General features: G+C 38.2%; 1 protein-coding gene and 1 long non-coding RNA gene across 5 annotated transcripts in view; one reads left to right on the plus strand and one right to left on the minus strand.

Moving 5' to 3' along the window:
* Window positions 1-3692: 3692 nt before the first annotated feature.
* On the minus strand, window positions 3693-10839 carry LOC109457622 (uncharacterized). Of its 3 annotated transcripts, XR_012490655.1 has the most exons (4): window positions 10578-10702; window positions 7331-8028; window positions 6690-6843; window positions 3693-4449 (listed from the first exon to the last, which is right to left on the minus strand). It is a non-coding gene; the product is annotated as an uncharacterized LOC109457622 (long non-coding RNA). The 3 variants fall into 3 exon arrangements; XR_002139050.2 differs by lacking the exons at window positions 7331-8028; window positions 10578-10702 and adding an exon at window positions 10707-10839; XR_002139049.2 differs by lacking the exon at window positions 7331-8028 and having other exon boundaries at window positions 10578-10717.
* ANGPT1 (angiopoietin 1) overlaps window positions 10201-16979 on the plus strand; it is a 265713-nt gene continuing 258934 nt past the window's right edge. Inside the window, exon 1 of one of the 2 annotated variants that reach the window (XM_074316347.1) lies at window positions 10201-10955. In XM_074316347.1, coding sequence (XP_074172448.1) covers window positions 10659-10955 — 297 coding nt within the window. In that variant the 5' untranslated portion in view covers window positions 10201-10658. The remainder of the gene's footprint in view (window positions 10956-16979) is intronic. The other variant, XM_019750655.2, reaches the window with a different exon arrangement.

Raw genomic sequence — 16979 nt, forward strand, 5'->3', positions numbered from 1 at the left:
AGGGAGCACTGAGGCCAGCTGCTGTTTGTTTGTAGTTTGTGGACCTTTGAGAGGTTTTAAGAAAGTCCATAGTATGGACCCAGGCCTGCCACTTTTATGGATTAGCCTCTGAAAGAGGTTCAGGCTGGGCATGTGAATTGGGTGTGGTGGGGTCTCAAAGAATCATCAAAGTGGGGTGAGAGCAGTGTTAGCCAGGTTGATGGAGACTCAGACTTGGTGCCCCCCTACATCTGGGAAGAGGGCTCAACAAGGGAATAATGGTGCCTGCCAGCCCTTTAGTTCCAGAGAGAGCTGCCCCTTTAGCCCTTGCCCTGAAGCCAGATAATTCAGTTCTTGCTCATATGTCCCTGGGGCTTTTGGAGTTTCTGCCCCTTCTCTGGACTTAGGGTGAGTGTTTGTGAGAGAGTGTGTCTGTGCTTGGGCCCTTAAAGAGGATGCCACAGTCTACAGCAGCACTCTGTCTCATCCGGACTAAGTCCCTGTTGATTTTCACAGCCAGCTATTGTGGGGACTTCTCTTCCTGTACTGGTGCTTTGAGCTGGGGATCCCAGTGTGGAACTGGGACCCCTCGCTCCTCAGTAGGGACCTCTGCAGCCAAGATATCCTTCCCATTCTTAACAGCCACATGTGGGTGTGGGACCAGCTCGTTTCACATCTCTGCCTTTCCTACTAGTCTTGACATGACTTTATGTATATATATATATATATATATATATATATATATATATATATATATATCCTTAGTTATACCATGTTTCCCCAAAAATAAGACCTAGCAGGACAATCAGCTCTAATGTGTCTTTTGGAGCAAAAATTAATATAAGACCTGGTATTATATTACATTACATTATATTATATTATATTATATTATATTATATTATATTATATTAACCTGGTCTTATATTATAATAAAATAAGACCAGGTCTTATATTAATTTTTGCTCCAAAAGACACATTAGAGCTGATTGTCTGGCTAGGTCTTATTTTTGGGGAAACACAGTAGGAGTTCTCTTCACCTAGTCTTCAGGTGGCTCTCAAGGGTAGTTGTTCTATAATTTACATGTAATTTTAACGTGGTTGTGGAAGGAGGCAAGCACAATATTTACCTACTCCACCATCGAGACTGGAAGCCCAGTCCTGATATTACCGTGTTTCCCCGAAAAATAAGACCTAACTAGAAAATAAGCCCTAGCATGATTTTTCAGGATGACATCCCCTGAACATAAGCCCCAATGAGTATTTTGGAGCAAAAATTAATATAAGACCCAATCTTATTTTCGGGGAAACACGGTACTTGATCTAAAAGCTACATTTGTCATAATTGATCACCCTTCTCCTTGAGACATATACTTCACATGTTTTCCAGGACACCTTCCTGTTTTGTTCCTTTCTTTCTAATTCTCTTCAGGTTCCTTTGCTGATTCTTTTTTCCTCTATAAAATGGTGGCAATAAAATTTCCTAGATATTGGGTTATTGTGATTGCAACAGAACAGATAATGCAGGTACAGTGAATAGCCTAGTCCTGAACGTATCATAGATACTCAATAAATGTTAATGATTATTAAACTGAGTGTAATTGATTCCTAACTTTTCCTTTAAATATTAACTCTCCTTTCCCTTTTTTGAACTGATATGTTTTTATGGTTCTTTGAGTGATGTCAGAAAGGAATGTAAATTCTCCAAGGGGAATGCAACTCTTGAGAAGACATTTGTTTACTATTTCCCTAACATTCTTCCAAATGTAAGACTGAAAAGGAGTGAAGATTTACTCTTCAGACACCAAATCACTTCACTAGCCTTTCCATTGCCAGAATCAAGAGAAGAGCTGTTGAAATTCCTGGTCAATCATTAGTTTCAATTTCAGACCTTCAGTTGGGCATTTCTGTCAGTGGACAACATTACAAATAGGGCTGGCTGCTGCCAATCCCCCACCATGACTTCCCCAGTTGGGATGTAGGGAAATCCTTCAAGTGCTCTCTGGCAGTGAAAGCCTCTGATTCAAAAGCTTTTTTTTTTTTTTCTCTCTTTTTCTTTTGTTGTACTTCTGATTTGACTACAGAATGGAAACAATCCCCAAACACTCTGGACAAGATGCAAACTGATCTTGAGGGACTGCAGCTACAACAGTCTTTTCCACAGATATGCTGACAGGAGGTATTGTTTCATTCATTTTGTAAGATGGATGACTGTACTGTTGATAGCACCAAGTCATTTTCCCGAAGTGTGGTACACATTGCACTGGGGACATGAAATATGTGGTGGGTTCCATGTGGACAAATATTACCGTGTTTCCCCGAAAATAAGACCTAACCGGAAAATAACCCCTAGCATGATTTTTATGATGACATCCCCTGAACATAAGCCCTAATGTGTCTTTTGGAGCAAAAATTAATATAAGACCCGGTTTTATTTTCAGGGAAACACAGTATCTTGCTATTCTGTGTTTATTTTAATGTACTTCAGGAAAAAGCCCAAGTGCTTGGTTTCCCAGATGCATTGGTTTAAGGTAAATCTGAGATATGTAGAAAGTTTAAAATTTGAGTTAAGGAAACTATTGGGTATATGGTAGTACAAGAAGCATGTATATAGTTTTGGTAAATACAGTGAAGGTGAACATGACACAAATTTGGGAAACATTTGCAAAACATGTAGGTTTTTTGGTGCCTCTGGACCTAAAAATGACCCATCTGTATATATCACAAGTAAAAGGAACATTTAACTATAGAGAATGAAATGGTTATGACAATATTTTCCAATTTTTTTAGTCATTATGGTTGCCTTCTATCCTAGCCTTTCTTTACTTATCACTATTTTCCCCTTTAAAGATTTTTACTAATTACAAGACAAAGAGGAAAGAACCAAAATACATATTCAGTGGGGGCGGGGGGAGTGTAAACTTTTCAGACTTAATTTAAGATTAAATACTTTATTTAAGATTAAAAGGACTGGTCTTTGCCTGTCAGTTTATGAACTAAAAGCCTGGTGAAAGCCATTATATTTTCACGTTTTATATACCAGTAAAATTTATTTTCTAAGTTAATTGCCAAATTCCTAATCTGATTAAAGCCTGAGGAAAAACAAAATTAATTTGGGAAAAAATTAGACAAAATAAGGTTTCCCTTGCTTATGCACAATTCATGTCAAGTTGTATATTTCTTATAAGGTTAATAGCAGATTGCTCCAATTCTTTTTTCATTTTATCAGAGGCAAACACTTGGTACTGTGTCTCCCCATCCCAGGAAACAGAAAGGGGTGATATATGCCACAAGTCTAGTCATAATAGAAGCGCTTAAAATTAGGGTCATCTACTTGAATTGGCTGGAAATGAGTCAGATAACAAGTCATGGTGACAAAACATAAATGTCTTCCATATGACTCCCATGGTTTCCAGGGAATAAAATTCTCATCACACTACCAAATGTGATTGGTTTATATGTCTGTCTGCCCTACTAAATGTCTCTGTGGAGTAGTATATTCTTACTAAATTGTTTCCTATTTGTAGCATTCATTCAGTGTATTATTTATTGAGCACCTATTATGTGTCAAGCACTCACTCTTCTAGGTGCCAGGGATGCAGCAATGAGAACATGGTCACCCCTCCATATTAAAATGTGCTTCCTAAATATTATGCTTTTAAAGAAATTCAGAAGTGCTTTTGAACAATTAAGAGGAAAAATGATAAGGAATAGAGTTAAACAGTCACAAAAATTTAATTAACAACTTTAAAAGTAGAACCATTTTGAGTACAAGAAAGAGAACTCACATTTAGAACTAAGAACTGTCATTTAAAGCATTTGATATGATCTAGATGCTCTGCTCAGTACTTTACATCCATTATCTTCTTTAATCTTTACCTCCCCCTTATAAAAGTGGCACTGTATCATCATCCTTATTTTATGGATGAGGAAACTGACTTAGAATAATTAAATGTTTTGTCCAGTGTAACCTAATCTTGTTTAATAGTATAAACAAGAAATGAAAACAAAAATAAAGCAATCTCTCTCCAACCTTAACCACTATGAAACAGTTCATCCAATCTGGCAAGGAGAGAAAGTAGTATTAGATTAACACAGAGTATGAAAATAAGGCTAAGAAAGAAAGAATGATAGAGTTTATAAAAATTCAGGGATCTTATTTCCATATTGTCATCTAAGTTTGCACTACTTATGAGTGATCTTTTTTTTTCTCATCTCTGATGAACAGAGGTTGTCACAACTCTTTAATCACACACCCAAAATCACAGAAAGTCCTCTATCTTTGAGTCACTGCATAATCAAGGGCAGTTATCAACTTTAGCTGCAACGATTAGCCACCATCCAAGTGCCACGGGGTACTTGATTCATGAACTCGTGATTCCAGCCATTCCTTTCAAATGCGTGTTCTTCCTGAAGTAGGAAAAGTTGAGACTGAGACTTTTGCATTTTTCTCTCATCTAGGAATTAAGACTTCTGTAGGTAAAAAGAGAAGAAAGGAGGAGACAGTAAATACAAAGTGGTTTATATGCCTTTTCCCGTAATAAAATCTTGTCACTGGGCTTCCAGTGGAAACCTTTCTGCATTCTGGTATGAGGGGAATGTTGGCATCTGTATTTCTACTTGGTACAGTCTCCAGCTGTTTGTTTTCTTTTCTGACTTGGGTACTTGAAAGAAGTTATGTATGTTGTAGAATTAACAAGTAACCTCACATTGGAAGGTATTTCTGCGATGTTTCTTGAATGGTTCTTCACCATGGCAATGAACATGGGTGGCTGCGCGTGTTAGATACCATACCACTGCCACTCCTAGGATTTGCTTTGTAATCTATGAACTCTTAGTCTCTTATGCTACTCTCTAGAATGTTTGGGGGTCCAGGCAGTGTCAGCACATGAAAATCTCCCAGGGAGGGTGGTGATGTTTTGACATCTTCAGATCTCATCATCAAGAATGAAAGGGAATAAATCAGTCAGCTGGATCACAAATATTATTTCTCAGTTACTCCTTATGTACCAGGAAAAGAGATAGAGTGATCAATAAGACATACACAGTCCCAGTCCTAGAGAGGCTCTAATCTAGTATGAAAGACCAACATGAAATCAATGACTTTAATTGCAGTCATATTAGCAGTCTATGTAACCCAGATGTTAGCTGTTCCCATGTTTGGAGCAAGGACCAACAATTCTTCTCATTCACCCTAAAGAAGTCACTTGCCTCAAAGCATATATTTTATTTAAAAAAAGGGGGGGGATTTTATCTCACAGGAAACACCATTTCATTCCTGACCTCCATACTTGATGTATCTTCCCAAGTTTCTGATAGCCCCACAGCCACCAGTTTCCTGTCTCTTGTCTCTTCTCTAAACATCTGTAGCTCTAGCCCTCCATTTCCAGATCTTTTTTTGAGTCCCTCTGTTTCTTTCTTAGGTAGAACAAGTTAATTCTGTCTCATCTCTTTCCCATTTGCACAGCTATAATTAAAAATTGACTCAGCAAGCAAGACGCCCACCAAATTACCAGGGATTTCTCTCATCAGAAGGTGGGGAAATGTTTATATAATATTTATTTTCCTCGACTACCTAGATGTCTCCACACACTGCAATGTCTTCCTCACCCCCACTTGCTGCAGCATCTCCAGCTCTTTGAAAGTCTCCCCAATTGATTTGGGAGTTCTCGATGGATATTTCACATGTACTGATGAAATGTTGTCAGTCACCAGGTGATAGCCTCCATCTTCCCGTTTTTTTCTTTTAGCCCTCTGTGGTATTTCCATCTGTTGTGGATACCTTTGCTGCCTACATGGTTGAGTGAAGGGGTCTTGACTCTGCCTCCAGCGATCACAGCCAAGTGCCCTCCTTTTATATATAGCTGCCATGACCATAGCCCTGCTGATATGCATGACCCCTAAAAGTTCCAGAGCAGAGTCATCGAATATGGTGTCCTTAGAATATAGGACATATTCTAAGAACCTATTCATAGAATATGAATGGCATTGTGTTCAGTATTCAAGGAGGAGAATGCTTTCCTACCCCTTTTGCCAGCATAGGGTATCATACAAATACCAGGGGAGTGCCTGATGGTGTTTTTGAGAAGTAAATTCTATTTTATTTTATATTGTCTAATTTTATTTTAGATCATGTGTCATAATCAAGATATAAAACAGGTGATATGGCACAGGACTAACCATTCAGAATGGACCCAAAATATAACCAAACAATCAGATTGGATGTTGGTTAGCAGATGGGACAACCATACTGGTGCATTCTAGCTTGATATTAGCTCTGTTTTGGAAGGTCATACATGAATCCCTGAAGGCCATGGTAGGAGGAGGAGACCAATCTTATTCATGTCATGTTGTGCCTGTCCTCTAAGTTTAAGAAATGTTTTCTTCCTGTTTCCTAATACTGAGATATTGTTGGAGGCATTATAGCTCAGTGGGGTATGAATATGAGCCCCAGAATTAAATGGATTGAGGGTCAAATTCTTGCTGTGCCACATAAGAGATCATAGATACTGGGCAATTAACTTCTATGTGCATTTAATTTTCTTATCTGCAAAATGGGATTAATAATGCATAATTATGGGGGTGCTATAAAAATGAGGAAATTAATTTGTTAAGTGTTTTAAAATGTTTTGCATTATCACTGTACCATGTTCTTGTGTCAGACTCATTCTTCAGAATAAGTTTGGCTTCATCCCAATTCTAGGCAAACTCACCCCAATATTGCAGCAGATGTGGTCAGTCATGTCGTAGTCAGATAGCACAGTAAGAAGCTCATTCACTCATTCATTCTTTCATTCCTTCAACCAAAGTGCATAGTAAGTGCTGGGGAACTGATGATTAAAGAGAGATCACTTGATGAACTCACAGCTAAAGGGGAAGACCAAAATATAATTAGAAAGCAGTGTGAGAAATGCCACTACGGAGATATGAAGGGAAGGTTATTGAAATGCACCAGAGAGAGCCAGTTATTGGGCCTGGATAAAGCTTCATAAAAGTACAACATAGGTAATATAGTCAATGGTATTGTAATAGCTATGTACGGTGTCAGATGGGTAGTCACTTTGTAAGGGGTGTAAATGTCTAGTCATTATGTTGTTTTATACATCTGAATCTAAAGAAGAAGAGGAGGAAAGAGAAGGAGGAGGAGGAGGAGGAGGAAGAGGAGGAGGAGGAGGAGGAGGAGGAGGAGAAGAGGAAGAAATGAAAAAGAACTAACAAAGACTGGGTCTTAGGAAGATTTAGAGCCATTAAGTTCCCATAGAAATGCTGTTCCCTGTCCTACTGTGAATTTCTGGATGAACTTAATGTTTATAGGGCTATTGTAAATATGCGATGAGAATCTTAAAGTATATACCTCCTTATTCCAGAGCTCTGATAATGCAGGCAAAATGCGAAGATACAAAGCTTTCAAGATCAAGCTCCCTCAGTATACAATTAATAGAATTCTCTTCAGAACATTGTTATTTGGAAGTGTAGTAGAGGATCTTTTTTTTTTTTTTTTTTCAATATGGCCTCTACTTCATCCCACTTCCTAAATTTTAAAGTCTCCTAAAACAGCAACATTTCTGAATACTCCCTACCAACAACAACAGTATTGCTATTGGTTCGGTTCAGGTCCCTGAAAGCATATGGTCTTGAGCACGTCGTTAGGATCCTCAAACGTGCCCAGTGTCTCCTCAGCTGGAGTCCCAAAACACATGAGTTGTAGGGACAGAGTCCCAGAGAGGAGTTTCCAGGCTCTTGGCCTCACGTGGAAAGGTGCTGGCTCAGTTATTAGATGGCCATCAGCTGTGATCAGATGGCCATCCGCTGTTACTGGTTAGCCATTAGCCACTAACATAACTGCCGTGGCTACATTAGGGGATTGGTTGGTTGGTTGGCAGAGAAGCGTGGACGGTGGATTGCGGATCATGTGGCTCCTGCTTCCTGTGTCTCCAACCCAGCCGCCAGCGAGACTATAGTGGTATGAACCCCCCATCCATGGCTCCATTGGTGTTCCTTTTTGGCCTCACCATATCCTGCGTTCTTGTGCCAACAGCAGGACTAGAGTCCCTGCATGACAAAACGTATACACGAAAAAGCACACACACACACACACACACACACACACACACACACGGACAGATTTTTAACAATCTTGGCTGTTAAAAATCATAGGAGCATTTTAACAGAGCCCTCCCTCACTACTCATCCTTGTCTTCTGTTGATTTTCGGCTCTATTTAGTGTTTAATGAAGCACTCACAGGTGTTGGGTTTGGAATTTCTTCTTTCCAGGAATAATTTTCAAAGCAAGCAATATTGGAAAGTGTTCTTAGACAACCTGTGCTATGCCAGTCCACTTCATCCCGGTGGGCCCTTAAAAACTGGATTGTGTGGGTTACCTGTCACTTTCTTTTGTTTGGCTTTTGGGTACAGAGAAAGGATGAAATCACTTTGGCAGCGTAAACAGGCTTTTAATCAGTTCTATTTCTTCTAAGTACCATCAGTTAACCTGTGTTAGGACTGTGAATCAGTACAGCTGGAGCTCTTTTGGAAGTCTTGGCTGGCTTGGCAGTTGGAAGCTTAGACTAGCAATCAGTTGGCCAGTGTTTACATACTGGCACCATCACTCACCAGCTATGTGAGTTGTGACCAGTTAGCCCTTCTGTGACTCAGTTTTCCCAACGATAAAATGGGATTAAACATAATATCCATGTGTTAGGTTTGTTGGGATAATTAAAAGAGACTGTGTGTAAGGAGTACTTGGCACAGGCCTGGACAATAGTAAGATCTTAATAAATGTCATTATTATTACACACGAGTGACCTAGCCAACAGGGAGACATGCAATGTCAGGAGGAGACTGCAAATGTGGGTCAAAAAGTTTATTGCTATGTTTGATATTACTTGTTTCCATATATGTCAGATCAGGAATTTGTTTTGGGGTGTGGAAAGGACTCATAAATCTCAGCACAATTTATTTTCCCCAAGTATATCATATTCTTTCAGGAATTTGTTTTGCCCTCTCCTCTAACTTCTCCCTACATGTCAGTTTCTAACCTCTATTGCCTTTCACCCACTGCCCTGCACCTCCCACCCCCCCATTCCTGGACATGAGAGTCAACATCTGTGGCTTCTGTTTTCACACTCTGACTGCAGTTGAGAAGCTCCATTCCCTAAAATCCCTCCCAGTTCTTGATGAAAGCCCCTGCTCATAATTCATGTTTTCTGCACACACTTAGTAAAGATCTCAGTGCTGTAAACTTAATTATCTAATTATCACCTGTTTTTTTTTTTGTTTTTTTTTAAACGTTTTACAGATCCCTTTGTGCAAATGTTTACACCCCAGATTTGGAAAATCACCTTCTGATAATTTTTGTTTCTTACTTATTAGAAATCAGAGATTTCTTCCATATAGCCCTTTCTATGCCACTGGCACACCTGACACATGTTTTTTTTTTCTCAGATAGTTTTTCTATGCAGCCACAGGAGAATTTATGTGGAAGTTCCATACCAGTAAAGATAGTCATAGCAACACCAAAGAGGTCCTTGTGAAATATATGATTAGGATATACCACAGGAATTAATAATTCTCAGGCCACTGTCTTAAATTGTAACCACACTGTTTTTGTAAGGAAGTTGCTCAATTTATATACACAGAATACACAGGGCTGCATTCTAATCAGGGACTGGTTCCATTTAAATTCCATATTTCAGAAAGTACTCAGATTATTCTACTTAATTATGCACATGCTATAGTCCTTTAAGTGCCAAGTTATGAAATATTTTTGCTAATTTGACACACTCTGACAATTTTCTCCACCTCCTAAACATCTAAGGGAGTACAATGAAAGAATACCATCTCTAAAAATGCTTTTTAGTATCTTTTCCCCCAGAGTCAAAAGTAAATTGTTTTTAAATTAATAATTATATAGATTTGTCATTCACTCTTAAAAACAATTTCACTGGACGCTATGCCAGTTTTCTTCTTAGGGTTCAACAATTAAATAGTAACTTTCAAAACGTACTGCTACTTTGCTAGGTTTTAGTAGGTCAGCATGCACACTAAGAGTGTATTAAGGTGGACTGCTCTATTTATTGATTGGCCATGAATCTGCTAAAGGCTCCAGACAATTGTCTGCGGAAGGGTCGGGAGGGCCATACATGATCCAGGTCATGCGCATCTAGCCAATTTGTAAGACGATCCCGCTGCTCCAAGCCATCAGCAATCCTTAGCATAGGGGCACCCTCATGCATTCCTGTCAAGTCATCTTGTGAAAGGCTGCCTGCTTCCAGCTTGGCTTGGATGTGCAACCTTAATAAAACTCACTGAGGTCTGGGAGAAAATAGCAGATCTGCAGCAGATAGGGTAGAGGAAAGGGTCTAGAATATGTACACGCAGCTGACTCAGGCAGGCTCCACGCTGAACAGTTACACAGAGAGGAAACAATAAATCTCAGCTACTATGCAATAAATATCTCAAGTTTTAACTAAGGAAGCTATCATTACAGTGAAATAAAAAAATACATTTTAGAACAAAGCTAACAAATGGCTAGTTTTCTGTGATTCTTCTTCAAAAGCTTTCTTTGAACGAGAAAAAGTCAAAGAAACAAGCAGTTTTACCTGAAATAAAGAACTAGTTTAAAGGTCAGAAGAAAGGAGCAAGTTTTGCGAGAGGCACGGAGAGAAAGTGCTGGCAGTACAATGACAGTTTTCCTTTCCTTAGCTTTCCTCGCTGCCATTCTGACTCACGTAGGGTGCAGCAACCAGCGCCGAAGTCCAGAAAACAGTGGGAGAAGATATAACCGGATTCAGTACGGGCAGTGTGCCTACACTTTCATTCTTCCAGAACACGACGGGAACTGTCGTGAGAGTACGACAGACCAGTACAACACAAACGCTCTGCAGAGAGATGCTCCGCACGTGGAACCGGATTTCTCTTCCCAGAAACTTCAACATCTGGAGCATGTGCTGGAAAATTATACTCAGTGGCTGCAAAAAGTAAGTGATTGCTTTCGGTTTCTAATTGCACGGAGCTTTTTGTTCTTGCACTGTAGCTAGAGATCCTTAGGGGAGCTTTTGTGTGTTTACCTTTTGCTCCAGGGGGTCAGTGTTTGCAAATGCGAGAGGGCTCTCTCCCCCTGAGTTCACCAGTGAGGCGAGGTTTTTAGGTTTGTGCTAGCTTACACAAAAGTATGGTGGCACCCTATTTGTGTGCCGAGCAATGGCACATTTTATGACATTTCTGGTTTCCCCTTATGTACATTTTTGCTTGAGCCTTCTGACTGTCAAAACCCAACTTAAAAAAAAAAAAGCAAGTACATCTTGAGCAAGTAGGAAAAAAAAAGAAAAGAAAGAAAATAATGACAATACTAATTTAGGATCAAATAGATTCTACACCAGGAAATTTTGTGCAGCCAGGATGGGGAATCATCACCAAATACTTATTTTTCAACCTCTAGTAAAGTTAGCACAAAATAAGAGTAAATGTAAAGTGTGGTATTTGGTAGGAGAATCTGTATAAGTTTGTAAAGGAAACTAAATTTTAGCAAGTAGCAGACTAGTACAGAATTAATTTCTGCCACATTTCATCTGTCCTTGAGAAAAAAAAAATCAGGAAGACAAATTTGAATGTGAACTCATCAGGAAGAGGTGGTTTGCCCACTATGGAAAGGAGAAATCAAGCTGGCGGTGGCCATTCCCAAAGATGTGCACCTGCAGATTGGGGCAGAGCACGGCGGGTATGCTTCCTCCATTTCTCCTGTGCTCTCTTCTCAGGGCACTGCAGGTACAGTCAGTGCCATGTGGGCGTCTAGGTATCCAGGTGAATGTTAATGTTGAGTATGCATTTAATCCCACTTTCTAGAAACCAAATTGAACATTTCATTCAGTTATTTCCCTATAAACCATTTAAGTTTTTGTTGAAAATATGAATATAAAAATATGAAACGTTTCCGCAGTTCATTTTTTCTTTGCTCTCTGTATAACTGGCTAACAGGTAAGCAACAGATAACAAGTGTATTCAACTATGTCACCAGAGGTGGGGCAAATGTCCCAATTTGTGAAAAGCCTGTTCCTTCACTCCCATCAACCCTGGGGGTCTTTGCTGAAAAATCCACTTGGTGCATACAGGTAGGAATGCAACCAGTCCGGTCTCCCTTAAGTTAGGCAGTTAACAGAACAAACCTTTTAAGAAGATAAAAGATAGATAGGGAAAGGACAGACTCTTTTTTTGTTCCTGTGTGGTCATGCTATCTTAAGATCACTCACTGCCTGCTGAATCATGCCGAGTAGTAGTTATTCTACTCTTGTCCACTAGGGACTGAACTAAGATCACTGTTATTTTATTGGACAAGTTAACTGAAACTCAGTAGTTTCAGAGTTTCCAAATCTGGAATTGTAGTTAATCTTTCTGTTGTGGACTACAGGTGAAAAAAAGCGATAGATCGGCACAAAAATAGAAAGCAAATGGAATTCTGCAGTCTTTTGGTAACTGTAACTTAAATTTCAGACACAAATTTCAGCAGCCATTTATAATAAATAGTATATCTGGTTTTTGTTGGTTTTTTTTGGCAAAACTTATTTCCATAGTAAACAAATGAATTTGGTTGATTTGCTTATTACTGTTCTCAATATACTGTCAGTATAGTTTTTAATGAGACTTCAGTCATTTTAAATTAGTCTGGATTCTTTGAGGAGGATGGGGAGGGAAATTTTGTCCCAAATTGTCTTGAATGAGCTGTTCTACCAAAGGATGTAATATTTTGTTTGCTTAAAATATATAGTTAAAATGGTAATTAAAACACGTTAATACATATATTTTTTTACGCATTTATTCATCAGTGACAGGGTAAATACATGATTCTACTGGGCTTAAATCATTCACATGTTTCATATATATTAGTTTATTGTGGAAATAAATTTGATTTTTGTTTACATTGTTCTTGGTCAGTGATTATGGTATAGTCTTCAGATTATAGCCAAACATAACTGTTACATTGACCCTTGCTAGCATGAATCAAGCTGAATATATGCTGAAAATGTCCCTGTTGGTATGAGTCAGAGCAATTTGGCTTGACTATTGTCTATTTAAATTTGCATATCTTTTGTCACTGTTAATGCAGTTGGTCTGGGGATCCAGACACCAAATAATTGCACTCAGCAAAGAACTTGCTAAAGGCTCTCCTAAGTTTCCCTTAATTAGAGGCTTTCTTCACTTCAGGTTCTAAATTTCATGTATTTATTTTGATAATTGAAATGGAAATCTTTTTACTGTAACCATTTGGTATGTTTAATACTGGAATTTGTACTCCTATTTTGAGTCCAAGTAGTTGTGTTAGCATAAGAAGCAATGCACTGCAGAAACTGAGGCTATCAGTGTAAGTGCAATTAACTCAACCTTTTATTCAACAAAATAATTAATCAAAGCACAGTGATTATTATGCAGCTCATGGAATCACTATCAGGAAAGTTTTGGCAGAATGTATTATCAGTGCTAGAGGCAGCCAGATGATAATGTATGTTAATCTACTACCTTCCTTGAAGTTTGATAGACTGGGTTCTTTTAAATATTTCTTCACAAGACACTGGCTGTCACAAAGTCACCTTACAATACACTCTCAAATCTCATCCCTCAACTTTTGTGGTCTTCTAACTGAACAAGATGAGATGCAAGGTATGCAAGGGGGCAAAAGATGTTTTGGTCACCATAAGTGCTGGAACTGTCATGGCACTGGTCTCTTGGTGTCATGGATTTAATTCGAGGAAATCAATTCTCCATGATAACTTGTTGATTATAGGTTGATAGTATTATCCTCACTTGTCAGACGAGGAAGAACAATAAAAATAATACGCTCAAAAATTACAGTTTTATTGGATGAAACACCTGGGCTGTATGTACGTCTAGGTTTGACTCTCTTCTATTATATAGCTCTTTTCAGAATTATTAGAAATCATATCCAATACCTTAGAGTGACCAGATTTCAATAAGTATAAATGGCCTTTGTGTTTTTGCCACTTTCTTCTGATTCCTTTCAACCTTTCTATGACAGAGAAATGTCTAATGTTTAATATCTATTCCACATTTTGTTCTTTTTGAACTATTATTTTCTCCCTCCCATATCTCAAAAGTTCACAAATATGTATATTTAAAATATTCAGATTTAAAATGACATGTTCTAGAATTTGGGGGAATGTTTAGAAAGTCTGTTTTGCCTTTTCCAAAGGATATCTTTTTTTTTTTTTTTTTTGGTCGAAAGTATAAATAAATTGACTCAAAAAATGACTTGTAACAGAACAAGGGTCTATTTACTATAAATATTTCATACTCACTAAAATTGATGAATTGAGATTATTTGTAGAAAATGTAGTTATGAATTGCTATCCAGAAAATTTTAATGAATAAAAAGCTTTCACTGCAATGTTTGATTGAATTTTTCTATTTGACAGCATTTTTTTGACTTAACATCCTATACCTATATCTTTTGCTTCAGAGAATTAGGATTTAGCATGCTATTGCTTGAAATATATTAATGATCGTGATGATCCTTTTAAAACCATATACAAGGTCTGACAATTAAGTTAACAAATTCATCCTAGAAAAAGTACTACATACCTCATTGCTGAATATAACTATGGTCACCTTCGAAGTACTCCCCTTGGGAAGCTATGCACCGATGCCAGCACCTAGTCCACCTTTCAAAGCAATTTTCGAACTCTTTTTCTGGAATGGCCATCAGAGCTGTCGTCGTATTACCCTTCATGTCCTGAATGTCATCAAAATGTCTTCCTTTCAATATTTCCTTTATCTTCAGATAAAGAAAGAAGTCATTGGGGGCCAGATCAGGTGAGTAGGGAGGATGTTCCAATACAGTTATTTGTTTACTGGCTAAAAACTCCCTGACAGACAGTGCTGAGTGATCTGGTGCATTATCGTAATGCAAGAGCCATGAGTTGTTGGCAAAAAATTCAGGTTGTTTTGGTCTAACTTTTTCATGCAGCCTTTTCAGCACTTTCAAATAGGAAACTTGGTTAACTGTTTGTGCAATTGGTACAAATTCATAATGAATATCCAATGATATTCTCTGATATCAAAAAAGTTTAATAATATCATTTCAACTCTTGATTTGGACTGACGGAACGTTTTTGGTTGTGGAAAATTGGCTGACTTTCATTGTACACTTTGACATTTTATTTCAGGGTCGTATTGGTGCACCCATGTTTTACCCAGTGATAACATGGCCCAAAATATTGTCTTGCCTCTCCAAAAGGTCTTGACAAACTTTGACTCTTCGTTGCTTTTGTTCATCGGTGAGCTACTTCGGAACCATTTTTGGGCACACCTTTCTCATGCCAAGATTTTCAGTTAAGATTTTTCTAACTGTTTTTCTATCAACGTTTACTTAGTCTGCTATGCTTCTCACAGTCAGCCGATGATTTTGATGCACAATTTGAAGAATTTTTGCAATGTTTTAGTCAGTTCTGCTCGTTACTGTCCACCGTGACCTCTCTTCATCAGTGACACATTCTCCCCCCTCAGAAAAACGTTTAATCCATTTGTACACTGCCGTTTTCTTCATGGCATTATCCTCATAAACTTGGACTAACATGTCCCTGATTTCACTTTCACTCTTGCCAAGGTTAACAAGAAATTTCACGTTTGTTCATTGCTCTAATTCAAGCTCAGACGTTCTTATGACAGCACACAATAACACACAATGACAATAATGAACACCACTCAGCAAGATACCACCACATGTCGACACGAACACAGCTGTGAGACACTGATATACCAGGATTATGAAACCTTTCCTAGCTGTTTGTGCAGTGCTCCCAATGTAAACACACAGTGGCAAGTTCAGGAACTTCATTGTCAGACCTTGTATTAACCCATACTAGAATGTGACCTCCATGAGGTCTGTGATCTTGTGTGTTTGTCCACTGTTGTATCCCCAGTTCTAGAGCAGTATATGATACATAGTAGATAGACAATAAATACTTGTTGAATGAACAAATTCATGCATTGTCTGTGTATTGCAGTCTATACTTTTCTGTGTACTAGTAACATTTTTGTTTGGATCTACACCTACCTCCCTATATAGATTGAAAGTTGTCATTTAGGCAAGGACTACAACCTATAATATTTTTGTCCCAATATTAATTAAAGTGATAATTGGGTTTAGAGTAGGTGGTTATTGTTCAAATTATATTCACCCATTGATCTAGGGTCTCAAAAACTTATACAGTCTTTCAATTTTGTCCTCTTAATTATTCTTCAAGAATCAGCTTTGTTGCCAGTTTCTCCAGGAAAGGCACCCACACTCCACTTCCTCTCCCAGGCTGAGTTCTCCAATGTTATAGTACCTTGCAGGTATCATGCGAGCACTGCACTTCCATGTTATGTGGTTGTTGTCGTTTTCAGTATTTGTTTTAAGGCCTGTTTTCCTACTTAGACAATAGTTCCTTGAGTGTAGTAAATGTCTCTTTATTTGTCTTTTTATCTCCAAAGATGTTTATTAATTGACTTAACAGTATCTCTATTACTATTATAATCTAAAAATAAAAAAAATAAAATAAAATAAAAACATCAAGAGCTCAAGCGTGTGGTGCTGGGTATAAAATAATGCAAGTTAAGGGACCTTGCAACTACTTTCAGGTGCTAAAGTTGCTTTAATCCTTGATGCTAGGTTACTTGAAGCTCAGCTAGATCTTCCTTTGGAAGGAAAAAGAGTTTTGTGCTTGTAGACCGTAGGTGACCATTTATTGCGTACAATAATGGCATATATTTACATATAATATGTGCACATATGAATCTAAGTAACTCAGACTGACTTCTCAACTGTGCATTGTTTTGATGGCCACTGACTGCAATACTGAGCCAGAAAGGATGCTCTATGTTTTATTTGCACATGTGGGGGAACTTCCTGAATGTGTTAAATGAGAAGACAGCTGATGCATTTTTAGAAATGTGTCACTAAACTTGAAGAAAATTACATATATGATTTATGCATAGAGATGGGAAAAAAA

The sequence above is a fragment of the Rhinolophus sinicus genome, linkage group LG12, assembly GCF_036562045.2.
Source record: "Rhinolophus sinicus isolate RSC01 linkage group LG12, ASM3656204v1, whole genome shotgun sequence".
Taxonomy (NCBI): domain Eukaryota; kingdom Metazoa; phylum Chordata; class Mammalia; order Chiroptera; family Rhinolophidae; genus Rhinolophus; species Rhinolophus sinicus.